Here is a 27,371-nt window from a genome sequence, read left to right on the forward strand (position 1 = left end):
AGCTAAGGCCAGGGAAGGGCGGGCGGCCGAAGGGAGCGCGCGCGGGGCGGGAATAGAACGCACTCAGCAGCGAGCACGGTACGCTCCCGCCCTCGGTGCGGTTGGCCGCTGCGCTGAGCGTGTCCCTACTCCGCCAACCGCCATCCGTGCGCGCATGCGTAGAACCCTGCGGAAGCGGAAGGTGGTGGAAGCCGGCGGAGAGATAGTCTGCGGCCGGCGGTTAGGTGAGCGCGAGAGCGGTCGGCGTGTCTCCTGCTGGGGCGGATCAGCCCCCTCGTACCGGTCAGTTCTGTCTCGGGCGAGGAGGGGGCGCTGTGGGGATCCCCGGGGGATTCTGCGAGGGGTGGGGCAAAGTGGGGCTGATGGGGGGAGCGTTTGAGTGGGGGAAGTAAAATGGATTCCCCCCCCCCCAAAAAAAAACCAAGATTACCATCAAATTACTAAACATTTAGAGGTTATTGGAATCAAGGGCAATAAGTAACATGGCTTTCTAAAACATAAACGTTGCCAGACACTCTTGATTGCTTTATTTAACATAAAATTGCCAATAATGCATCTTTTAAAAAGTGGAAGTCAGATCTTAGTGAGGTAGATAGAAAGGAGCATAAACACTGCCAAAGTAAGTGTAAAAATGTAATAAGAAAAGCCAAAAAGGAGTTTGAAGAACGGCTAGCCAAAAACTCAAAAGGTAATAACAAAATGTTTTTAAAGTGCATCAGAAGCAGGAAGCCTGCAAAACAACCAGTGGGGCCCCTGGACGATGGAGTTACAAAAGGAGCACTTAAAGACTTAAAGTCATTGTGGAGAAACTAAATGAATTCTTTGCTTCAGTCTTCACAGCTGAGGATGTTGGGGAGATTCTCAAACCTGAGCTGTCCTTTGTAGGTGACAAATCTGAGGAATTGTCACAGATTGAGGTGTCACTAGAGGAGGTTTTGGAATTAATTGATAAATTTAACAGTAACAAGTTACTGGGACCAGATGGCATTCACCCAAGAGTTCTGAAAGTACTCAAATGTGAAATTGCAGAACTATTAACTATGGTTTGTAACCTGTCCTTCAAATCAGCTTCTGGAAGCTATCTAATGTAATGCCAATATTTAAAAAGGACTCTAGAGGTGATCCTGGCAATAACAGACCAGCAAGTCTAACGTCAGTACTGGGCAAATTAGTTGAAACAATAGTAAAGAATAAAATTGTCAGTCACATAGAAGAACATAAATTGTTGGGCAAAAGTCAACATGGTATCTGTAAAGGGAAATCATATCTTACTAATCTATTAGAGTTCTTTGAAGGGGTCAACAAACATGTGGACAAGGGGGATCCAGTTGGTAGACAGGGTACTGGGCTGGATGGATCTTTGGTCTGACCCAGTATGGCCATTCTTCTGTTCCATCTTATTTAAAAATGTAATTCCAAGTGCCTTGAATGGGAATACTGTTGTGGATTGAAAACTGCTAGAAAAAATAAACGGTTATGATAAATGGCAGCACGTAGACTAGGGAGGGGAATATGTCAAGTGTCTTTTTTCAGTCTGGCCTTGATTAATGATCTGGAAAAAGAAGAAAAGACGTTAATGAAATTTATAAATAATGCTAAATTGAGGAGTTGTGAATGCCAGCAAGGACAAGACAAACAATGGAAAAGAACCTAGATGTAGAGGTATTGGAGACATGGGTGGAAAACAACAAAATGAGACTGAAGTTGGAAAAAATGCAAATCAGTAGGCATGGAGGGTAATCTGAAACACACTTGCTTGGAGCTGGAAAACCTAGGAAATAATAAAACTCAAGAACTAATGATGTTGGACAGCAAATTGGACATGAGTGTAGTGTAATGTGACAGCAATGAAATCTGTTGCAGTATTAAGCTGTTTATGCAATGGCATCCTCTCAGTGAATATAGAGGTAGTAAACTTTCTCTATATAGTTCTGATGCAACCACATATAAAATTTTGTTTTCAGTACTGCATCGTATTCAAGGAAAAGAAAAAAGAATGAACATGAGTTTATGAAAGATTAACATTTTAAATATGTGTAGCTTGTCTGAGAGACATAAGAGGGTAAAAATACTGAAATATCTTGCTAGACACTGAGGGGGGATAGAAATTGAGGAAATATGTGAAAAACATCATGACAGTGAAATGAATTGGGCTCTGGAGTGCTTGAAGCCCCATCACTTGGGACGTTAAAATTAGATTACAAAAAAACACTCAAAAACAGGTGTTAGGTAAACATTTCTGCTTTAGTAATGAGATGGAAAAAGAGATCATCCAATCCACTTTGGATTTCTACAGTTCTGATATGTATAAAATAACTGGCTTACAAATGTCATTCAAACTTTTATCTCCTGTCTCCCCATAAACTACAATATAACCTCATCTCTTCACCCTGCTATCTGCCAAAAAGAGAAGCTTGAATAAAAGGATGGCTTTTAGGGCACTATGTAAATCAGAAGATTGGGATTTTGCCCAACTGACATGGGGAGTGAGTTCTAGGATGAGGGAGTCTCTCTCTCTTAGGTCTGGTCTACACTACTGGGGGGGGGGGGGGATTGATCTAAGTTACGCAACTTCAGTTACGTACTTAGATATACTTACCACGGTGTCTTCACTGCAGTGTGTTGACGGGAGACCCTTGCGCTTCTCATTGAGGTGGAGTACCAGAGTTGACCCTAGTGCGATCGGTGGTCGATTTATTCGTCTATACTAGACACGATAAATTGACCCCCGCTAGATCGATTGCTGCCCATCGATCCGGCTGGTAGTGTAGACAAACCCTTAGATTTCAGGAGCTTTGCAGTAGAGGGAGGAAGGAAGTGAGAGGAAGGGAAGGCACTCTTGTCCTCCTCTCAATAGCTCCTTCACTTCCAAAAAAAAAATAAAAACCTGCAATCACTGTTCTGGCAAGTGACCTGCGGGATGATTTCACAAGGGTTGTGATTGTGTTGTAAATCATTAATTTGATGTGAATTAGGGGTGAGCAAAGGGGCTAGGAGATCACATTGTGACTGACCTATTTGCCATATAAATAATTTTTGGCATGATGCTGTGACCCCTTTTAGCGGGCAAAATGTTTATGAAAGTGCAATTTCTTCCGCTTTCAGCATTTGAAAAAGAGGATACATGATCAGTGAAGAGCTTCAACAGCAGATTGCTACAGAAGTATGTGAGGATTTAATTTTCAAATAGATTGAATATAAATAATCTTTCAAAATTTGGGTGGCACAGTAGGATGGAATGAGACATAAGTAGGTAAAGAGAACCTTGTGTGCTATTTGTGATAGCCCCACATCCATCTAGTTGGCTCAGTTTTAAAAGAGAGAGAGAAAAAAATCAACATTCTTTTTTATGTTAACCAATCCCTATGCTGTCTCTGCTGAGTTTTCCTAAAATCATTGGTTGGCTGATTATCTTTGTAAATGCACCTATTTTCACTTGCATTTGAAGTCCTCTTCAGGTTTTATATCTTTTGTCTCTTCACTCATCTTCATGGTAAAAGTTAAGCAATAGACAATGAGATGTTTACAGTGAAAAAGAAACCATAAGTGTATATCCCATGGTAGTGCATGAACTCTGTGCATGAGGCTTCGAAACATTTAGAAACTTTCACCTGGTTTCCAAATCTGTGCACATGAACCAAATAACAGTTACGCTACTGGAAGTACAGGGAACATTTTACCAGTATTTATTAACTTTCTAATAACCAGCGATGAAGCTTTCATGTTACTACTTCAACTTACTGGGCGGGGGGGTTGTTTTTGTTTTTCTTTTTTTTTTTTTTTAGGATCATTGTTTTTTCCCTGCGTGGCAAGCTGCCTTCAGATAATGTACAATGGGACTACAAATTCATTTTGTGATTGACCCGCAGGGGTGGTGCTGCATGGGCATGATTATCTTCGTCTGGCTTTACAACACACTCTTTATTCCCCAAATTATCCTCTTTCCTCACTATGAAGAGGGACATACTTCAGCTGCAGCGATATTGTGTAAGTTGCATTGAGCCCAATCTCTCTCTCTTAGCTAGTTTAAAAACAAAACAAAACAAAATAAAAAAAAAGGTACCTGTGGGCAATAGAACCTACTCTGACCTATGTAGTATCAAGTTCCAGAATTCCAGGGAAGAAGGAGAGCAAGCCAACAAAAATTGGTCTTAATGCTGATTCTTAAAAATCCAGCTTCCTCCTTATTTTTGAAATACAATAAACCTGAAATAGCTTATTTTGGTATTACTTCAGATTAAAGCCCTAACTACAGACAGGGACATGCTAACTGTAATTGGGCTTTGACACACGCATTTGACACAATTCAGTATGTCCATATATCTGCATTTTTTCCCCAACACAGCATGTGTGAATCCTGTGGCCAGTCTGTACCTACTAATCTGCATGAGTGTATATCAGTATCAGGAAAAGCTGAGCAGGTATACAATATATCCCATATTCGCATCAGCAGCTGATGCTGGGACAGGGGATTGTGGGTGTATTTGGGTATATTTTCACTGCAGTTAAGTTTTCTACACTTGAGCTACTCCTCTCAAGTTAGCCTTGTGCTGGTGAGAGCAGCTACACTTTGAAATAACATTCAAGCTGCTGCATACACAGTGGCACAGCACTCACTCCTGTGTGGCACTTAAGACTTCAGGGGCACAACTAGGGTTACCAACCCTCCAGGATTGATCTGGAGTCTCCCAGAATCGGCATTGATCTCCCGGTGACTATTGAAAGCAGTCCAAGAGATTTTAATAGGATATTTTAAGAAAATGACATTGTCGTGTGTGGGGGGGTGGGGGGGAGTCTGGAATAGCTTCAGTCAGAGTTGGTAACCCTATGCACATCCCATAGTTCTTTGCAGTGCAGTAAGCTGAGCTATTCTATGAATTATTTCCCAGTGAATTGTAGGAGAATTTCCCTGTCCCATCTGGGGATATGGTGGAATTGTGGGAAGACATTGGAGGACTAGCAGCAATCAGGTGGAGCTAGTCTGTGTCAACACTGCAGAGTGGTCATATTAGCAGTTAATGAGTTGTGCTAACTCAGGCTGGCTATATGAGGAGAATGGCACTGGGACGAGGAGCCAGGGATGGGGAAGAGATGGGACTTGGACAGTGACAGGTTGGAGGGGAGGGAGCAGAAGAGGTCAAGCTTTGAGGGGAGAGGGGCATAGGAAGAAAAGTCTGTGTCCACTAAAGCACACTCCCCTCAAAAGACTGGAATGAAACCCCGGATTCCAGAATTTCACTGTTCCTCTGAAATCAACACATATCTGTGGAAACCCACTGGCAAAGTGATTCATCTCCCTCTAATGCAGGCCCACGGAGAGAACCTACTTCTGCTCTCAGTTGCTCCAGTGCCAGACGTCTGCAAGGTGGAGATAAAGGCTTCAACCCTGCCGATGAGCCATATGATGTCAATATGATGGCACACAAGGAGATTTTTTTTTTTTCAATTAATTGTTTTAAAAACCTAGGAAATCACACACAACTATTTTAAAAGCATTAAGGTTGCAAAGCCAAGTACTCAAAAGCAACTTAGAATTAAGGTTGTCTATGCAACCTTGATTCAGTCCCCTGTGTGTATGAATTATAATATATGATCATATACTTAAAAAGTTACATGATTGTTTCCACTCCTGCCTCATTCAATGCCCATGATGGGTTGTGTAAGGAGGCTGTGGGCTGTAGGAACCCAGCTTCATTTGTTGCAGAAATTGGAAGGTATGTAGTGAATGAAGCAGGGGACTGCAGGAAGTGAAAAGATGGTCTCGTGGTTTAAGGCAGTAGAATGCTGCCCTGGATAACTGGATTGTATCCCTGTTTCTGTCACAGAATTCCTGTGTGATGCTAGGTAAGTCACTAAGGCTTGGTCTACACTTACCCCCCAATTCGAACTAAGGTACGCAACTTCAGCTACGTGAATAACGTAGCTGAAGTTCGAAGTATCTTAGTTCGAACTTACCTCAGTCCACACGCGGCAGGCAGGCTCCCCCGTCGACGCCGCGGTTCCCCCGTCGACGCCGCGGTACTCCTCTCGTCTAGCTGGAGTACCGCAGTCGACGGCGATCACTTCCTGGTTCGACTTATCGCGTCCAGACAAGACGCGATAAGTCGAACCCAGAACTTCGATTCCCAGCCGCCGAACTAGCGGCTGGGTGTAGACATACCCTAAATGTGTGTTCCTTTTTTTTTTTTTTTTTTTGGTGCCTGACTTGAGGCCCTGGAATCTGATTTGAAGAAGTGCTGAACACTCACAACTGCAGCTGAAGTAAATGGAAGTTATGCTTTGAACACACAAAGTGCTATATAATGCTAAGTACTGTACTCTGAAAAATCAGGTCCTAGGTGTCTCAGTTTGGACACCCAAAATTAGTGGATACTTTTGACCTTAATTGCTCTCTATCTCAGTCCCCCATCTGTAAAATGGGTATAATACCCCTTTATCTCACCGGAGTCGTGAAAATAAATTAATGTTTGTGATGCACTTCTATGCCATAATGATGAGCACCATTAGAAAAACTGATGAAGAAGCTAATAATTCTGGCTTTGGAGTAGTGTTTGAATAGCGTGCAGTAAATGAGACATGCGCCCACATATTGAACAAGAAGGAGAAAACAAAATATTGCTGCTCGTTCAGTGAGCACTGTTCATTTTGTGTGTTGAATGAGGCAGCAGTCCTGTGGAAAAAATGTTATGCAATCATGTAATTAAAGACTATCATAATGCATATGTACAAAGAGCCCAATTAGATGTTTATAGGCAACCTTAATTGTGGTATTTCCTAACTTTTGTGTGTTTGACTTTGCAATCTTAATATGTTCTTTTAATGTTGTTTTTTATGTGTAATATATGTATGAAATATTTATATGCATAAATGGAATGCTGGTTTACATGTGTTAATTAAGCTATGTTAGTTTAAATCAGATTTACTTTTCAAATATGCCAATTATTGCAGCTTCCTTTTTTCTGCAATTTTCTGTTGTCTTGCCTCATTCCTATAAAGTAATCTTTTGCTATGGTGGAACTGATTAAAATGTGACACATTACGCCATGCAATCTTTGGCCAAAGATACAGTTGATGTAATATTCTGAATACTTATGTATTTATTTTTCAGGCTACTACTTAGTCTCATTGTTTTGTATAGTTTCGTTATTGAGAGCCTCCATAGCTGATCCAGGAAAACTACCTGAAAGGCCAAAGATACCACTCACAGGTACTATATTGCAAGATGTTTCTAAATAATACAATGTTGGTTGCTTAGCATAATCTCTAATATTAGTTTTAATAGTTGTTGGAAGCTTACTACCCTTGTTTGCAACCACTCTCTTGAAAACCAAATCGGGTTTGGTAAATCTAGTGTAGGTGCTGTTGTGATAGAGGTGAGCAAGGTCCTACACTGTGTTGCAAGGGCATGTGATTGAGATGGCCAGTGTGCTGGATATCATTGACTGCTCTGAATAGTTAAGGTTCCTGAACAGTACCTAAGTACCTGTCTGTGCTACTCCATCAATCTGCATAGCCCATTTGCAGGAAGGGATACTACTCTCTGGTGATGTAGGCCTTGGTGGATCACTACGGGAGATTTTTGGACATCATTATCAACTGGTTTGGAAAAATGTATGTGAGGATTTTAAAAAAAACTTAACTCTTTTTTTCCCCAGAGGCCAAAGTGGAGCTCTTCTCTCTAGTAATATGACACTAACGGTGTTGTGGCATTAATGTTGGTGGAATATATGGCCCCAAAGAGCTAAAGGTGTTAACTTGACCCTGAAACTGTCCAACATTAAGCAGTTTTAAACACGGTTTGGTATACAGAGACCTTTGTCTGCTTAGTACTATGGCAAACTCACCATTAAAAATCCTTTTAAACTTTTTATTAAAGAAAAAGAAGGACAGACTGTTAAAGCATTTGAAATGTGAAGTATTAAGTAAGGCTGTCATTTTAACAACATTTCTTATTCCATTTTACTTTGGCTGTGGAGAGTTTTTAGAAAGAAAAAACCCTTTTTTTGTCAATCTCTTAAATGGTACTAAAGACGTTAATAAGGTCCTTTTGGGGAAAAGAAAAGAAGTTAGTTGAGATGGGCTAGAGCTGCTGTTCCTGAAGTCTGATCCCGTTTCCTAGAAAACAAAACAAGACAAACACACAAAAGGGGAGAGATAAAAAGAGCAAAGATGGAGCTTCAGTCTCTGTGTTGACTCTCACTTGCAACCTCACTGCTGAAGAAACACAGGGATGGCACATGGTTTTATCAGCAACTCTGAGATCTAGCAAACTTGTTCTACCATTGGTCTGTTTAGGGCATTGCTTTCAGCTCCCTCTTTCTGGTCACAGGCTTGCAAAATATACAGTCTTGGCTGGCTAAGCCAGACTCTTATTAGACAGAAATTAAAATAAGAGAGAGAGGAAAGAGAAGAAACAAAATGGGGAAGGAAAAGGACACATTGCGGGAGGCAGGGTGGCAAAGTCTCACATCCCAGGTGGTATTCCAGATTTAACTGGAGGTGGTGATGTCATCTGGATCCCTCTCTAAAAGCCTAGTCAGATTAGGACATATTTCAGGATTAGGTAGAAATTTCTGGGGTCCCAGAAGATGATGGAGACGGCAGGCAATGATGGTGAAGCTTGCTCGTTCCCTTTCTCTGCCTCAGGGTGCTGTTGCTCATGCTCCTGGATCTGCTGTTCCTGACTGGTAGGGGCTGCCACTTCTTCTCCAGGTTTGGGTTCTCCTGGTTGTCAGAGGTCTTGTCATTGTCTTGTCTCCAAGAGCTCTGCTGCTGTCTAGTTCCATGTTTAGCTTGTTGGTGGGACCTTTGCTAAATATCACGTCCAGTTTCTCGTGGAATGGATAAGTAGTCTATCTAGCACTGGACTTGCAGGTTCCTATCTTTGGTGTCCTGGTATGTTTGCTTTAAGTCTTAGCATTTCTGCTGGCATTGGGCTTCCAACCTCTAAATGCCATGCTTCCCAATTGAGCCTGTACCACCATCACCACCCTTTTCCATAGTGAGAGGAAGGCATAGTTGTTCTTAGCCCAGGGAGCATGCTGAGACATTACAGTCATTTCCATCAACTGAGAGGTTGGTTCATTCTCCATGCCTCATTCATTTAGTGAGCTCTGCGGATACTGCTGACAAGTGGGCAATTAGGGACAATTGTGAGCATGTTTTTGCATCTAGTCCCATTAGTGACAGGACTGAGACCAAAAAATCATATTTAAGCTTCACTTCAGCACTGTGGTATTGTGCAGGTTGATATGGTGAGATACATTTTTTGCTTAGTGTAACTTATATTTGAAAACTAGCTTCGGGTGTTTCCGAGCCTCCTGTTAACAGTAGCTGTCTTATTAAAGAGTGACACCTTTGTGACACTGGCTTTATGGGAACAGATTGTAAATCAGTTTCCATCTGGCATTATTACTAGTTTAGTGATCTTGGGTATTGGGCTTCTGTACTACCAGTGTGCAAATGTCATTTTTCTGCAAAATGGGAAAGCTGGGAGCTGCCAGCAGGAGGCTCAAGAAGTGTCAAATTGAATTTTAAAATTTGTTCCATACATCATTTATTATAGTGAAAAACATTTCCTCATGTAAACTTTCAGAATGCATTGCAATGAAAACTGGTGTAGCTTTCCTTTTATAAGTTTTGATTTTTCTCAGATTAAAAATAAAAAAGATGATGGCACTTGTTACAAATAGGAATCATAGCACCTTTACTGCACTCCTTTTAAAAAAAATTAAGTAAAATACATTTTAAATGACTGACAGCACTAAGGTCTCAGTGTGTTTTCATCCTAGAAACAATGTGATCTTCACCAGCTTTCTGAGGCCTAAATTTTCAGAAGTGTCCACTGGTTTTAGATACCCAACTTGAGGCAAATAATATCTGTATTTTCAGAAATGCCTAGCAATGTTAGCTCATGTTAACTTCAGCTGGAGTTGTGGGAGCTCAGTACCTCTGAAAATCAGTCCCTAGGTATCTCAAGTTTAGCTCCCAAACTTAGTGGACACCGTCTCTGTCCTCTGGGTCCCTCCTCTATAAAATTCCTACTTGTTGGATGTTATGATGTTTGTTTAATGTTTAAAGCACATTGAGATCCTGAGGTGGAAGACCTTTCAGAAATCTATTTTGTATTTTATTATTTTACTGGTCAATTCTTTCGGATCGAGCTGGGGATGGCAGTGGGATTTGATACTCTGGCTGAGCTTTAGAGCTAACACTGTTGGTTATGTGTGCTAGAAAAAAAGCAATCCAAGTGGAACTGAGAATAGTTTTAGAAACACAAAAATTCTTTATTTCCCAGTTCCTGCCTTGTTCCTAGCCAAGAGTTTCATGTTGTGTTGGTGACTCTTAAAAATAGTAGGGAGAGATGGGGATTAGGAGTAAAAATCAGCCCACAATGGTAGAGGTATGCCAACCATCCTACAGGAGTTGAGAGAAGAGTTGGGGAGAGGGTTCTTGCATGCTGATTTCTGTAGGAAGAATATATTTTTTCCAGAAGCTCAAGCATGTGTAACTGGTGATATCTGAAAACTAGTGCCACTTCAGCAGACATTCATTTTTATTTAACCTGGTTTCAATTTTCTCTCTAGAACGAGAATTTTGGGAACTATGTAATAAATGTAATATGATGAGACCAAAGCGATCCCATCACTGCAGTCGCTGTGGACACTGTGTTAGAAGGATGGATCACCACTGTCCGTGGTAAGACTGGATCCATTGATTCAATAAGTTCTTGCTCCACAGAAAATTTCCTTATTTACTGTTTGTTTAAATTGCAGTTTTTGATTGTTCAGGGTACTTTTACTACAGTACAATTTTATTGAAGCATTCTCTTTCTGACGGTAATACTTCATCATTAAAGGTATCTAGTCCAGGAGGGTAGATAGGATTTTCATTGTGATGTACCTGTGCCTGCAATCAAACATTGATAGTGAGAATTGTTTGCTATGTAACATGTAATCGTTATTGTTCTGTCATGCTGCTGTTTGCCAATGTGAGATGCTCCTGGAACTTTCACAAATTTTGATGAAAGAAATGTTTAATGTTGGGAAATGCAACTTTAAAAAACAAAATTGCGAGAGCTGAGCAGCTTCTCGACATATAAATCAGATATTCACAATTTAGTTTTGTGAGATGGTGAGATAATTTGCTTTCAACTGAACTGAAATATAAAAGCTTGTTTTGCATTTTCTCATGTTTGTGCTACAAATTAAAAGTTTAAAGCGTCAGGGGATGACTTAAAAAAAAAAAAAAGAAATAACCAAAACAGTTTGAATATTTTGTGGTGGTAGTTAATTTGTTAGCTATCTATGGGCTTGCTCCAATTCTCATTAGAGTCAATGTATGGATTAGGCTGTGTCTTCACTAGAAACACTGCAGCACATCAATGTGGACACTCCTTATCCTATATTAACTATAATGAGTCTCCTGTCACTGTAGTTAATCCACCTCCCCGAGAGGCAGTATTCTTCTGTCAACCTGATGCTGTCTGCGCTGGGAGTTAGGTGAGCTTGACTACATTGTTTAATGTGTGGATTTTTCACACCCCTTTGCAACATAGCTAGGTCAGCCTAACTTTTTGGTGTAGACCTGGCCTTAGAAGCTTGTCTACACTAGAAAGTTTCTCTAACTATCGGTATAGTTAAAGCAGCAACCCCTCCTCCCACCCTCTATTGTTGATACAGTTATACCAATAGAAAAGTACTTCTACCCAGGGGTGTAGCCATGGCCCACCCACTAACCATCCAGGCCCACCCAAATGGCGCCCGGACCCCGCTGGCGGGCGGAGCGGGGAAAGCCCCCGTGCCCGGACCCCGCTCCCCAGCGGGCGGGCAGAGCGGGGCAAGCCCCTGTGCCTCAACCCCATTTCCCTGGCAGGAGCGCACAGGGACTGCAGGAAGAAGGGGTGGGGAGGACCCCCACTTGTCCTGGCCCAGGGCCCACAAAACCATAATCCCCGTACGGGGAGGTGGCCCCCCGTTATTGCTCGCCCACCCAAAAGCGGGGTCCATCCAGTTTTCCTAGCCTAGCTACACCACTGCTTCTACCACTATAACTTCTATCTGGTTTGGGAAGTAAGATAAGCTATATCGGTATACGGCACCTTTTATACCAGTATAACTGTATCTATACTAGGCTTTATACCAGTATAATTAAAAAGCAAATCACACTCCTAACTGATGTATTTATACGAGTAAAACTTTTGTAGCATAGACTAGGCCTAGATTGCTGAAAGGGTTAATTAGGAAAGTTGAAATATCTGAACTGTCAGGATTATTTGAAACCGTTTTGATAAGGAAGTTGGGAGATACTCTTGTTTTGTTGGGTGTCACGCCTCTCCTTCCTCCAACCTTTCTCTTGCATATTTGAGATTTTTTTTTGCCTGTCAGTGGACTGCTCCCTAATCCAGCATTTATCAATATGTATAGTATTTGCATTCCCAATTTTCCACTTTCTGAATTGAATTTATGTAAATTTATATAGAACAAAAGTCAATTTTGTATCACTTTAGATTGTAATCAGTGTTAGTAAGTGGTAGAAAAATATGAATTGCTGTGACATTTTTGCAGGTTGTTTTATAATTTTGAAATGTTTTCAAAATCGCAACGCCTTTGGTGTTTAAGGCAAAAAGAGGTTTTTTCATTCTGAGTCTCTTCAGAAGAAGCATATACCATTCTACGTGATCAGTATATGTGGAAACCTGAAATATGAACATAATCATCTAATACAATTCTGTACTTTGAGAAACAACCAAGACTCTTTTTTTTTTTTTTTTAAATATTGTTTTAATGCTCTCAGATCAGGATCAGGGCCCCCTTGTGCCAGGTGCTGTACAAACAGAAAGATAAACATGTTTCCTGCCCTGAAGAGCTTACTATTAAATTTGTATTTTAACAAAGAGAAATTCCCTATGCACCAAATTAAAATGCAGGCAAATTTTAAACTACAAGCAGGGTTGCCATTGCTTTAATAGAGAAGCCACATCATTCTGTAGAATGGATGCTGTGGGTATTCACTTGTAGTTGCATGTGGCCTATACATTACTGTATCTAGCAGTGCATTTATAAATAAATTAAGTTGTTTTGTCTTTGGTACTCATCATGCCTAACTATAACATTTAAAAAGCCTTGTATATTTGCTTTGTTTTGCTGCAGGATTAACAATTGTGTTGGTGAAGACAATCATTGGCTGTTTCTGCAGCTATGTTTCTACACTCAGCTTCTTAGTTCCTATACATTGATACTTGATTTCTGCCACTACTATTATTTTCTACCTCTGAAAAAAGTTAACTGGGTAAGAATCTTATCCTTACATAAAATATGGTTAATATTTACTATTGCAATTGTAATGCAATTTATTCTGAAATCTAAAAGCCCAAAAATTTCTGTTTTATGTACACATGATAATAAATACTAGAGTAGGGAGAATCAAGGCTGATATTTACAAATGAGCAAATACTCTCCTGGTAAGTAAAGGAATAACCATAGTGAAGAGGAGCAGATTGTCTCCTAGATACAAACAAGATTTTAGTTGTTATGGAAGCCTTGTAAAACAGGGACAAAAACAATTAGACTTCTTTAAAAGTGATTTGCAAATGTTAGATTTTTTTTTTCCTAAGTAACTTCTGAGTTTGTTGAAATGCCTCTCCTACACTTGCTATGTGGGGGAGTCCACGCATAAGATAATTTACTTAATATGTACCTTTTCCGTCCAAAGTACCTGTCATGAAAACTTAAAATTTTATCTTATTTTGTATCCTAAATGGTAAAACATAAGAATATTAAACTTTCTGAAAGAGGCACAGTACCAGAAAAGAATGGGACTTACCTTTATAAGCATCTTGTATACTTCCATGTTGATCTATGGTGATGTGATGTCCTTAGTGAAGTACATGCAGAGGTGAAGCATCAGATAGCAGCTGGCAAATATGGGGAGCGGTACTCTTTGGACATGCAAGAAGGGGTAAAATGTGCTAAGCGTAAGTTATTAACATGTTGAAATGCCCCTCTTACTGCTGGGAACATTCAGTACTTTCTACTGAAATGTGTTGGTTTTTTGCAGATCACTCTGAAAATATTTTGCCTTATTTATAATATAATTGTGGGTGTTCTCTCAAAATAGATTTTCAGTCTTAAACTAAATTAATCAAATTGGATTTTCTGTCACAGACATGAATACACTTGTTTAAGTTCAAATGCTTTAAAATTCTTAAGGTTTCAGTGATTATATGGAGCTAGTTACTTGTCTCCTCTGCTCATATAGCCTTGTTTCTGGATAGTAGATGCTTTTCTAAATGAATAAAATGAATAAAACTCATTCCCTAAACTGTAGAATGCTTAGAGAATATCTTCAGTTTTACTGGGTCACTTCGTTATCTGTAAAATGGGTTTAATGTTTAGCTATCTGACACAGGTGTTGTGGTGGCCTCAGCTGGAGTAAATTGCTGTAGTTCCATTGAAGTCGAAAGAGCTCTGACAACTTACACCAGCTGTGGATCTGCCCCTATATTTAAGAATGTTGTTAATAAATTATTGAAGGGTGCTTTAACATAACACTTATTTTATATTACAAAAGCAAATGCAGTTATAATCAGTACACCAGTCTGCTATACCAATTAAATGCATACTCACTTAAGGCCTCATACATACAGAATTCCCATTGACTTCAGAGAGAGTGCTGTATAATCATATGAACTGCAGAATTGGCCCTTACAATGTAGTAAAGTGAATTTCTTTTCCTAGGGTAAAATCTTTGAATGGTGCAGACAATTTACTCTTGACATGTATCTGACAATGTATTTTAATTGTTTTGAGTATATCCTCCATATATATATATATAGGACCCCTTTAAATGCTGTCAACAAAATATTTTAATTTAATTATTTAATTTCCGTTAAGTAATTGCAGTCTACTTAGTTGATGTACTCAGATCTTGGATTTGCTTTTTAAAGGAAAACTATTTGTTTTTTTTTTGGGGTGAGGCAGGGTAATGGTAAATTACGTAAATTTTGCCATGTTCAGGCCTCCCAACAATGACAGTATAACTTTTAAGAATTATCTGTCTTAAAATGAGCAGATCTCTCTTTTTATTTTAGTTTTCTAAGAATATTATCAAATGCATGTGTACTTCAGTATATTAAATGTATTAATAAATTCCAATCTGTTTTTTCTGCACATGAATGGAAAGGTGTTTATCCTTAATATTTATGCATCTATATACAGTCAATGTGGCAGACTAGAAGGCAGACATATATAGACAGACTATACAATAATCATAGTCTAGTTTCATGTGATTGCCTAAATAACACATCAAGATCCCACGTTTAGGGTCTTAAATCATCACAGAGCCTCAAAAAAGCATGTTTTTACTCACCTGTGTGACGAATAAAGTGCCCAGATGTGGAATCAGGATATTTGTCAGGCACATACTTTTTTTAAAATTGAGTCCCTGGTGCCCTATGTTGTGTCATATGGTACAAAGAAGTAAACAAATTGACATTTTCTATACATTTGTTTAATAGAGACTGCAGGTGTCGCCTGTTACTAATTGTTTCAGATTTGCTTTCAGAAGGCTAGTATTGAGTGGATAGTCTTTAGCTCTTTTTTGTTTTTCATCTGCAGGATTGGTGGCTGAAATTAAAGAAAGGAAAAATAAATATAATTTGTTTGGGAATCCAGCCAATATTTCAGGTTGGAAGATTACATCAGAGTCTCATTTGGTTGATTTCTGATTGTTGGGGCCCTACCAAATTCATGGTCCATTTTGGTCAATTTCACGGTGAATGGATTTTAAAATTTATAAATTTCATGATTTCAGATATTAAAATCTGAAATTTCACAGTGCTGTAACTGTAGTGGTCCTGACCCAACTCTGAAGGCAGCAGCGCAGAAGAAAGGGTGGCATGGTATGGTATTGTCACCCTTACTTCTGTGCTGCTGCAGGTGGGGCGCTGCCTTCAGAGCTGGGCACCTGGCCTGCAGCCACCACTCTCTGGCTACCCAGCTCTGAAGGCAGCGCAGAAGTAAAGGTGACAATACTGAGACACCCCCCTCCCACACACACAATAACCTTGAGACACCCCCCCCAACCTTCTTTTGGGTAGGGAGCCCCATTTTGAGAAACGCTGGTCTCCCCATTAAATCTGTAGAGAATAGGCTGGTTAAAAGTACACAAAAGACCAGATTTCGTGGGGGAGACCAGATTTCACAGTCCGTGACGCATTTTTCATGGCTGTGAATTTGGTAGGGCCCTACTGATAGTGTTGCTGAGGATTTCAGGTCACATAAGTGTGCCACATAATCATACATCCATCCCTTTGGGCCCCAGAAGAACAGGAACATCAAGAGGACTTGGTCACAATTAGTTAGGAATTTAAGCAAACCACTTGCAAAATTATTTTAATCTTCCCACACAATTAACCTTGAAACGCCATAGCAATCCAGAGACCTGAGTGCATTCTACCTTTCTCATGAGTGCCACTCTTTGTGGAAATTCTGGCTTTAATCAAGAGGTTTCATTTCCTTAATCTTTAAGGGCATGTATTTACCATGAAATCCAAACACTGGATACATTTTTAAAAATTGGCCATCTGGAATTAGAGTTTTCTCCTGGCTCATTAAGAATACTTGTGAAATTTTTGGCTGCATGCCTTCACTTTGTTTTATTTTTATTCTTTGGTATACATGGTACAAAAACATAAGATTGGGATAAAAATAAAGCTGTTTTAATAGTATAGAAGAACACAATACTATGTAGTATTTTGTTAGTATAATATGAAAATACGTTCAGTGTGTACCGGAGCACTTTGTATATATTATACCAGCCTCACTATATTTTTAAATTTTGTGTCCAATGCATAACTTTTGTTTTTATTTTTATGATTTTAGAAACCAAACCAAAAACAGATTTCACTTAAGTTTATTAAACTGGGCAATAGTTGGAAAATAGTTCAAGAAGCCACCTACTTGAATAGAAATATGAAATTGCAGTATGACACCACCAAAGTCACCTCTAAGTACACAGTCAGTTTATTACGTAGCGTGTTGGCTCTTTGTAGCCTGAGTGGTGTCTGAATGATAGATTGCAATTATTGCTTCTGTTTGTCCAGTAGGAGGAGTACTATTACTGCTGAAACTGAAGAAGAACTGAATGTAGGAAAGAAATGAAAACAGTGTTGACTTGTATGCAAGACCCTTGCAGGAAGCATCATGTAATTCAAATAAGACAGTGATCAAATTCCTCAGCTAGCTCTGATGATTTGCAAAAGATACAAGGCTCTGATCTTCCTAGTTTTGTATTTTCTTTAAATTATCTAATTTAATAAATCCATGATCTCTGGGAAAGATTTCAACCCCCAAAGTAGCAAGAGAGGAATGAAAACCATCCTTCTTAGTAAACGCTTTCCAGGTTGACTTGTACTGGAGAAAAATATTTTTGTCTTAAAAGCCTCTCCTGCTGTTACTTCTCCTTGTCTCCTCCACTCCACCTCCTGCAGTGTTTAGTGGTTCTAGAGTAGAGTATAGTAGTGGTGTAGCAGGATTTGTGTGACATTTCAGCTTTCCAAGGTATAGCCTCCAAAGGGGAAAAATGGAAGACATCGTTTACATAAAAGACAAATATTTTTTAGAAGTAAAAGACAAGATTCATGAGTCACATGTATGAGAAGGAGCATTGTTTTGTGGTTAGAAAGAAGTAATGGGCATTTGGAGACCTGGATTCTATTCCCAGGTCTGCAACTGAGTTCCTGTGTGATCTTAAGCAACTCTGTGGAGAATTATTATGTGGCAAGCTGCAGTGTAAATCTACAGCAGGGGTCGGCAACCTTTCAGAAGTGGTGTGGCGAGTCTTCATTTATTCACTCTAATTTAAGGTTTCGCTTGCCAGTAATACATTTTAACGTTTAAGGTCTCTTTCTCTAAGTCTATAATATATAACTAAACTATTGTTATATGTAAAGTAAATAAGGTTTTTAAAATGTTTAAGAAGCTTCATTTAAAATTAAATTAAAACGCAGAGCCACCCGGACTGGTGGCCAGGACCCAGGCAGTGTGAGTGCCACTGAAAATCAGTTCGCATGCCGCCTTTGGCACGCGTGCCATAGGTTGCCTACCCCTGATCTACAGCATGCTAGGATGCCACACACTAACAGACCATGTGGATCCTGCAGCCATGCACTGAAAGTTCCCTAGGGCACTTTTATCTACTCCACTTTGAAATTAGAGTACGGTCAGTGTGCACTATGGAATTTTTAGTGCATGGTAAGCAGGGTCTATATGGCCAGTTAGTGTGTGATACATTAGTGAGCTGTAGATTACACCCCAGCTTGCTGTGCATTAACTCTACATCAGACAAGCCCTCAGTGTGACTTAGTGAATAGAGCAGTGGACTGGGACTCAGGAGACTTAGGTTCCTTTCCTGACTGCCACTGGCCTGCTGGGCGACTTGGGCAAGTCACTGCACAACTTTGTGCCTCGGTTTCTCCATCTGTAAAATGTGGATAATGATACTGACATCTTTTGTAAAGTGCCTTGGGATCCACTGATGGGAAAAGCACAACTTAAGAGCAAGGTATTTATTATCTGACCTGTCTAGGCCTCAGTTTTCCCCATCCATAAAAAGGACATGACATTACTTCACAGGGGATTTGAAAAGGAAAGGGTTGTGAGGCAGTTCATTAATGTTTCTAAGAGCAAAGTATAAAAATACATTAAAACTGAAGCCAGTAAGTTTAAATCATGTTTAAGCTTCCAAACAGATGGGATGTCAAATAACTGTTTCAATAAAAATCCCTTTAATAGGATAACTAACATATCTACTTTCGTTAATTGTTTATTCTAAGACTATGCCACACTATTTTGGAAAATGAGATGTGAAATTCTGCCCTGAGTGTTCTAGGAAAGTGATTGTTTTAGGGTCATAATAAGAATTTACAGGATGTAAGAGTTCTGAACCCTCCCCCCAGTATAATTGTAAGCACTATATAGGAATCCTGAATAACCTAGGAAAGAAGATAAAATATGCTATAACAGAAAATAGTGTTTTGGGGAAAGGATACATTGAAAGGCTGCTGTCTGGTTAAAAGTAAAACAGGTATATTTACCGGTATATCATTTGTGTTTTCATTTTTATGCTAAGCGACAAATTATATTACTCTTTGGTAAACTTTTTTTTTTAATTCGAGATATCTGGTTTGTTTATCTGACTGTCTGTGGTTTTGTTCTCTATTCTATCCTATCTTCTTCTATCCAGGTTATTATATTGAGCTCATCACCATGATATCTGAGAGACTTCCAGAATTGAAAATAAACAAGCAGACTAGCAGTGTCATGTGAGGTTTCCTCTTCATCCCTCCCCCAGAGGGAAAAGTCATGTGTATGTGTTTTACTTTCTTTTGTTGGCATATTAATTTTTATATATATTATGTGTTAACAGGAAAGTGAGATCAAAGAAGTGAGATTCCAGTTTGATTGTAAATTTGTCAGGCTTGTTCTCATTCTAAGTACCTGTGTGAGTAAATCTCAGAGCGTGAGGCCTGTTTTTCTGAAAGCTCTGTCTCCCACAGATGATACTGAAAGTACGAGTGGAGTAGTTGACGGTAGTCATGATCCCCAAAGGACAAAGTTGTCTTTTTAGGAATCCGCAACCCACAGCATGTAAAGCCTTAAAGATAAGGACTTAAACTTGTGAAGGGCAGTGGCCAAATAAGTGTGCAGACAAGACAAGAATTAAAAATCTTTTGGATAAGTGGCTGCAACTTTATTGATCCTTTAACTTTGAAAAGGTATCTCCTACAGGCAGCTTGTCTTGGCAACAGCTGCTTTGAACTGTCACCAGCTTTCCCTCCATTGCTCAAAGTCATGAGCATCATAGCCTTGCCTACGTCTATCAAACCTGCATTTTTCTAAGACGTGATCTATGGCTATGCAGTCAACCCACTGCATGTAGCAACCACCAGGCCTTGTGTTAGTGCACAGGCCTTATTCCAAATCCAAAGCTGATGCAGAATTTGCACAAAAAAGGCATTATCCCAGCCCCTGATCTCTGTAGGGTTAGGAGCACTATCTACCTGATCCAATCCCCATTCATTTTTATCTCTATAAAGGGAAATCTGATCCATGCTGATAGGGCCAACTTACAAGTTGTAACCGTAAAAATCAAGTGTACTGTGCAACTGTAAGGATTTGCCAATAGCAGGTTCTCATACAATTGCTTTCAAGTTGCGAGGTACTGCATCCCCAGGAGCTGTGACTGTAGCACCCTGCCTTATCACAGTTAACAAGATGGAGTAATGAGAAATAGATACCCCATGGAAACAATAATTCTCATAGAAATAGAGGGTAGGGTTGTGCGAAAGGCAGAGTAAAAAGAGGCTGGCTTCTCACCCATGCTGACCTTTCATGGGTGACGTTTGGTTGCTTGCCATTTAACCCCAGTGCCAAAACCACCCTGACCCTGTAAGCTTGTCTGGACATTAAGAGGCCATCCTGTTTGTAATCTTAATGTGGTGATCTGTAGGAAGCTAATGAAGTAAACAGCCTTGCTAACCAGTGTTGTTGTGGAGGCGTGTTCTGGTGTTCTGCACCTCTTGAGTTATTTTTAGAGTTGATATTTTGAAGTTGGAATAAATTGCACTGCAGTAATCTGGTTGGGAGATAATGAATATGTGTATGATTGAAGCCAAGTCATCATCTACAAGGATGGAACACTGTCTCCTAGCCAATCAAAGATGTTAGAATTCATTTGCTGCAGATGCAGCTGAGACTCCAATTCTAAACCATAGAGTCAAAACAGCACCCCCAAACTGCAAAATGTTTTCACAATATACAGATGTCAGTATTTGACTAGTGTAGACAACATTGTGGTAGCCAGCCTTGTGTGTGTGTGTGTCTACCAGCATAATCTCCGTCTTGCTACTGTTTAACTTCATCCAGTTTTTCCTCATCCATGTGCTGATCTTGCTCAGATGCTGGGATAATTGGGAGACTATGAAGATATGGTAGGCTGTGAATGACAGAATTGTGTTCAGTGGATATTGTTGCTAGTTGAAATCTTACAAATCTTACAATCTCCAAACACCTGCATGTAAATATCGATTAGATCAAAGGAGAGATTATCGCTCTGTGCTTCGTCAAGGCAAGGGTTTGATAGCAGAAGCACAGTTGCCAATCATTAACTTTGAGTACAGCCCTTGAGGAAGGATTGTGTTTGTGCGTTTTCCTGGACCCCTGCTGCCACTTTAAGGTGGGATAAAAGTGTTCTCTGGTAGATTGTACTTAATGCCACATAGATGTCCAAGAGTATGAGTGATTCCATAGGTAAAGCAGAAACATAGTTTCTGTTTTTGTTTCTGTTCCTAATCCCAGTTTGAAATCTGAATGAGAAAGATCTAGTTATTGCCTGTAGACAGATGTTTGGAGTCAGCTTTTAGCTAGCTTTGACACAAACTTTTACTCAGGGAAGAGCTATTTGATACTAGGTGGTGGTTGGCAAGATCCAGTGCATCAGGGAACATTTCTTTTTAGGGATTGACAGACTAGAGTATGTTCGATTTGTTGTTGTTGTTGCTGCTGGCAGTCTCGGTCAAAAGGGGTTCTGTTGCTCATGACTTCCCATCTAAGAGGGGCAAGACAAGGGTCTAATTTGCTGGTCTCTCTCAGTATACCTGGGACTTCCTTTCCCCAATTCAGCCCAGGCTCACTACAGGAACTGGCCATATCCTTGAAATTGTCTGTCGGGTCTGGCTAGCCTCCTCCCCCAGGCTCAAGGAGCCTTTCCAGATGTGGATGATCTTGGAAAAGAAGGATGAAAACTGTTTTGCAGTGAATGAGGCTGGAATCTGCTGTGGATTTCAAGCATCCTTGTTTGAAGCTGTTCACCACCCTGAATGGTTCTTTTCAGAATGTCTTTGGCAACTGTTATTAAGATAGAGAAGGAAGATCTCTTGGCATGTAATACACTTCAGCATAAGCCTGCAGAAATTTGATCCGTCAGTCTTTCAGCCCAAGTTTCTTGCCACTGCTTCCCAAGTTTGTCCATATTTTTGCACAAGGAATCCAAGAACTATAGGCGTCTGTGTGGGTGATGGGGAGTAACAGGCTTTTGGGGAGCCACTGTGTTAATGATGTGATCATGATTTACAAGCTATGCAACTCCATGATCTATTTGTGAAGCATTGTCCTTGAGCATGCTATGGAATGTGATGTGATAAGTGAGCCTTTGGGGCCAAATTGTGGTTGCATGGCACTCATGTTGCATAGAGGCAGGGAGAGTCCTGACCACTGCTTGAATGAGGTGAAGATCTGTCCAAAATGGATTAGACTTTATTGTAATCGGTATTGATTGATTTAATTTTTGAGTAGCTTTTGACTGGCAACTTTGTAATCTTGGCTAGTTTTGTTTGGGAAAATTGCTAATTCATGCTTACTGCAAAGGAATAATAAAATAAATTGGGGGAACCTATGTATCTAAAATCCTAACTACATTATTAATACTTTAGGTTATTTAAACTGAATTTTAAAGTGTAGACTTTCTTTTTTCCCTTTATGTTGTTAATTTTCTGTTTCCGGTAGGGCAGAGAAAATAAACTGTTATTTTTACTGTTAAAGCCAGATTTGCAAAGGGTTCCATGTTGGCAGACACAAGTGGGGTTCTGTGCAGGAATATGGGTCTGCCCAGGTGGATCCCTTTGCAAATTCAAGGCCCTAAATCAGTTTCTATCAGTTGTACAGTACCTAGAACGATGGATCTTGGTTGGATCTCTTGATGGCTAGTAAAAAGAAGCTAGTGGTGCTAATCCCCTCTACTTTGTGGCAGATACCTTCCTTCTGTCTCTTCTGTAGAAAGAGTAGCAAGGGGAGGAAAACTGAGACGATTCTAGCCTTTTCAGTGGCGTATCATAGGTCTTGTCTTCAGTAGAGAAAAAAGTGTGTTCTTGCCATATTTTAGCTAACACAGGGTGATCAACATGAGTTAAGAACCAGGCATTTTGTAGTTTCAACACTTCAGCCATTCGAGGCGCTACCATATGTAAACTGCAGACTGCCTTGTCTTCACTAGGATTTTAATCACGTTAGCTAACCATGTCACAAGAACATGCATTTTTCCTACTGATCACAAGGCCTAAGGCAGGGCCGGTGCAACCATTTAGGCACTCTAGGCGGTCGCCTAGGGCACTAGGATTTGGGGGGCGCCATTTTCTTCGGCAGCGACCGCGGCAGCCGGATCTTCGGCCGCCCAGGTCGCCACCGGCATTTAGGCGGAGGGAGCTGGGGCAGTGGAGCGCGGGGAGGGCTGCCTGCAGCAAGGGGGTGGGAGGGGCGGCACGCAGGGAATCAGCTTAGGCGCCGCAAGCCTGGGAGGCGGGAGAAGTGAAGCAGCCACGGCGTGCTCGGGGAGGAGGCGGGGCAGGGGTGAGCTGGGGTGGGGGGGGTGCCTCAGGGTGGTGGGTGGGGAGCTGCTGCGTGGAGGGGCACCTCAGGGCGGAGGGGGGGAACTGCCGCGGGGGGGGGGGCGCCTCAGGGGGGGGGGCGCCTCAGGGCGGGGGCTCAGGGATGGGGGGGCACGCAAGGTGGAAGTTTCGCCTAGGGCGCGAAACATCCTTCCACCAGCCCTGGCCTAAGGGTACGTCTACACTGGAGGGGTGGGAGAGTCCCAGACCTTGGGTTCCAACCCGAGCCTGGAAGTCTACACAGCAATGAAACAGTCCTACAGCCCAAGCCTCAGAAGCCTGAGCTGCCTGGCACGAGCCAGCTGCGGGTTTTTCTTTGCTGTGTAGACATACCCTGAGGCAGAGTGAGTGAGGAACTGGCAGCCTGTGATTTGGAGGCAGTGGGTAGAGGCTTGTGAATTACAAGAAAAGAGGGAGTAAGAAGCCTCTGACCTGGCAAGGGGGTGGGTGGTGGGGTGTAAAAGGGAGAGTGGGGAACATATGGGGCTTTTGTGATGAGCAGTATGTGAAATGGGGGGCTTGTCACTAAACCAAAGAGATGGGAGGGTAAGAAACAGAGGGAAAGAGGTTGCCTGTTTATTTTCAGTAGTAGTGGAGCCGTGGTTGGAGTTACAGCAGAGAGGTGATCTTGGGGGAGGGAATTCCCAGTTCGTTTAGTTGGTTAATCTTATTTGGGATGAGAAATGATTTTGTGTATGTGGGATCAGAAATATTTTTCGGGGGCATGTAGCTTCCAGCCTCAGTCCCACCATTTAATTTGTGCTCTTGTCACCACTGTTGGGTACTAATGTAACACAAATAATAAAAAGTTCTTTCTAGTTCTTACTCTCACAAACAGTACTGGAATTCTTGAGTTATAAACCCTAGAAGAACATGTCTGTCTTAAGTGTCAGCATTAGGAAATAAACTTGACATTATGTTTATCTTGATTTAAATCACCAATTTTAATCATGATTTAAATTAGCAATCAGGAAATCTTGATTTAAATAATTAAGTTTTTGTATTAGTACTTTTTAGTTATTTTCCTAAAGAAAGATTGATTCTCAGTGGTGGTATAACCATTAAAACATGTAGTTTGCAATTAAAGATGAACTTTATACTAAATTTGGTGCTATTTTTTTCTAAACAGGAGGATACACTGTATCTATATGGATTTATTTAAGCAATTATATAGCTTATACTTTTATTCAGATTGCTAATATTTACATTTTTATTATGTTAGAAAATAGTGAATGACACATTTCTAATTTACTATATTAATTTTTTACTATTCATTTGTGTCAAGGTGCATTTGGATGGAAATTGGAATTCAGTGAAAAATGTACAAAAACAGTATTTTAAAATCGTTAGTTAAACAAAACTACCTTAAATGTGCTAGATACATAAGGTAAAAAGTGAGTTTATCATTGTTTCTGGTCACTATGTCCTTCAAGATTGTAGAATTAATAGAACTCATACTTTTGATTTTATTCATAGATTGGAAGAGGAAAACAAGCCTTTCTGCTTTTTGAACTCCCAGACAGTTTCTCAGCTTTGAATGAATTAGTGCTTGTCTACACTTGGAATGTTATAGAGGCACAGCTTCACTGCTGTAGCGCATCTGTGTAGACACTGCCTATGCTGATACAGAGGGGTTCTCCCATCAGCGTAGGTAATCCACCTCCCTGTGATGGAGTAGCTAGGTTGATGGAAGAATTCTTCCATCAACGTAGCACTGTCTACACTAGGGTTAGTAGGCTTAACTATACCACTTGGGGGTAGGTGGGTGGATTTTTCACACCCTTGAGCTATGCAGCTGGGTCAACCTAACTTTTTAGTGTAGACCAGGCTTTAGTCATTGAACTGAACTAGTTGAATAAACTGAAAGAAAATGTTCTCTCTCTACCTGCAGCTAGTGCTGTCAAAAGCTGGTTTAACACTTCAATAAACTTTCGTTCCAGGCACATAGCCAGTTTAAAGCAACAAAGAGTCCTGTGGCACCAGACTAACAGACGTATTGGAGCTTAAGCTTTCATGGGTGAATACCCACTTCGTCAGACGCATGCGCACATGAGTCTGACGAAGTGGGTATTCAGCCACGAAAGCTTATGTTCCAATACATCTGTTAGTCTATAAGGTGCCACAGGACTCTGTTGCTTTTTACAGATCCAGACTAACTACCCCTCTGATACTTGATAGCCAGTTTAGTGGTTGGACTTTCTTTAGAACTTTTAGTAGAAAACATATATTTCTTGAATATTATTTTTTATTTAATTTATATTATTTTTAAAGATTATAGTTTTTTTAAAAGTATTTATATCAAAAATCCAATTTAAATGTTTAAAAATTGCTTTTTTTTTTTTTTTTAAATGATTTTTAATTTATTCACCCTATTTACCTTAGTGCAGCCCTTAGAAAAAGTTAAACTTTTGGGCAAGCCACAACATAAAAGTTTTGAAGTAAATGGTTGAAGTTCAACAGCAGTAGATACTGTGACATCAGCGTTCATTTTTTGTTTCATCATGACAATTTAAAATATTCTAATTACTGTATATATTGATGGTAGTTTCATGTTGTGATCCATCTTTCCTGAGTAGAAAACTGTTTGGATTAATTTACCGATTCATATAGTCTAAGATTAGGCTACAGTGGATGGTAGGCAGTATTTCATTAACATAAAACAGGTACTGTATATAGGGCTGTCGATTAATCGCAGTTAACTCAGGTGATTAACTCAAAAAAATTAATCACGATTAAAAAAATTAATCGCAATTAATCGCACTGTTAAACAATAGAATACCAACTGAAATGTATTCAAATTTTTGGATGTTTTTCTACATTTTCAAATACACTGATTTCTATTACAACACAAAATACAAAGTGTACAGTGCTCACTTTATATTATTTTTTATTACAAATATTTGTACTGTAAAAATGATAAACAAAAGAAATAGTATTTTTCAGTTCACCTTATACAAGTACTGTAGTGCAATCTCTTTATTGTGAAAGTGTAACTTACAAATGTAGATTTTTTTGTTTGTTTGTTACATAACTGCACTCAAAAACAAAACAGTGTAAAACTTTAGAGACTATAAGTCTACTCGGTCCTACTTCTTGTTCAGCCAATCGCTAAGACAAACAAGTTTGTTTACATTTACTGGAGATACTGCTGTCTGCTTCTCATTTATAATGTGAGAAAGTGAGAACAGGCGTTCACATGGCACTTTTATAGCCGGTGTTGCAAGGTATTTAGGTGCCGTGTATGCTAAACATTCGTATGCCCCTTCATGCTTCGGCCAACATTCCAAAGGACATGCTTCCATGCAAATGATGCTTGTTAAAAAATTATTTATTAATTAAATTTGTGACTGAACTCCTTGGGGAATAATTGTATATCCGCTGTTCTGTTTTACCCGCATTTTGCCATATATTTCATGTTATAGCAAGCTCGGATGATGACCCAGCAGGTTCTTCATTTAACAACACTTTCACTGCAAATTTGACAAAATGCAAAGAAGATAACAATGTGAAATTTCTAAAAATAGCTACAGCACTCGACCCAAGATTTAAGAATCTGAAATGCCTTCCAAAATCTGAGAGGGATGAGGTGTGGAGCATGCTTTCAGAAGTCTTAAAAGAACACTCCAATGCGGAAACTACAGAACCCGAACCACCAAAAAAGAAAATGAACCTTTACTGGTGGCATCTGACTCAGATGATGAAAATGAACGTGCGTCGGTCCGCTCTGCTTTGGATCATTATCGAGCAGAACCCATCATCAGCATGGACGCATGTCCGCTGGAATGTTGATTGAAGCATGAAGGAACATATGAAATCTTTAGCGCATCTGGCACGTAAATATCTTGCAATGCCAGCTACAACAGTGCCATGCGAACACCTGTTCTCACTTTCAGGTGACATTGTAAACAAGATGTGGGCAGCATTATCT

The 27,371-nt window shown here is 40.1% G+C and overlaps 1 protein-coding gene across 1 annotated transcript in view; it reads left to right on the forward strand.

The window, feature by feature from the left end:
* The first annotated feature begins 202 nt into the window (after nucleotides 1–202).
* The window catches only part of ZDHHC21 (zinc finger DHHC-type palmitoyltransferase 21), a 53,729-nt gene continuing 26,560 nt past the window's right edge, over nucleotides 203–27,371 (forward strand). The window contains exons 1-5 of the mRNA XM_065406942.1: nucleotides 203–282; nucleotides 3,786–3,987; nucleotides 7,109–7,207; nucleotides 10,587–10,698; nucleotides 13,152–13,290. Coding sequence (XP_065263014.1) covers nucleotides 3,834–3,987; nucleotides 7,109–7,207; nucleotides 10,587–10,698; nucleotides 13,152–13,290 — 504 coding nt within the window. The 5' untranslated portion in view covers nucleotides 203–282; nucleotides 3,786–3,833. The remainder of the gene's footprint in view (nucleotides 283–3,785; nucleotides 3,988–7,108; nucleotides 7,208–10,586; nucleotides 10,699–13,151; nucleotides 13,291–27,371) is intronic.

This window comes from Emys orbicularis, chromosome 6, assembly GCF_028017835.1.
Source record: "Emys orbicularis isolate rEmyOrb1 chromosome 6, rEmyOrb1.hap1, whole genome shotgun sequence".
Taxonomy (NCBI): Eukaryota; Metazoa; Chordata; order Testudines; family Emydidae; genus Emys; species Emys orbicularis.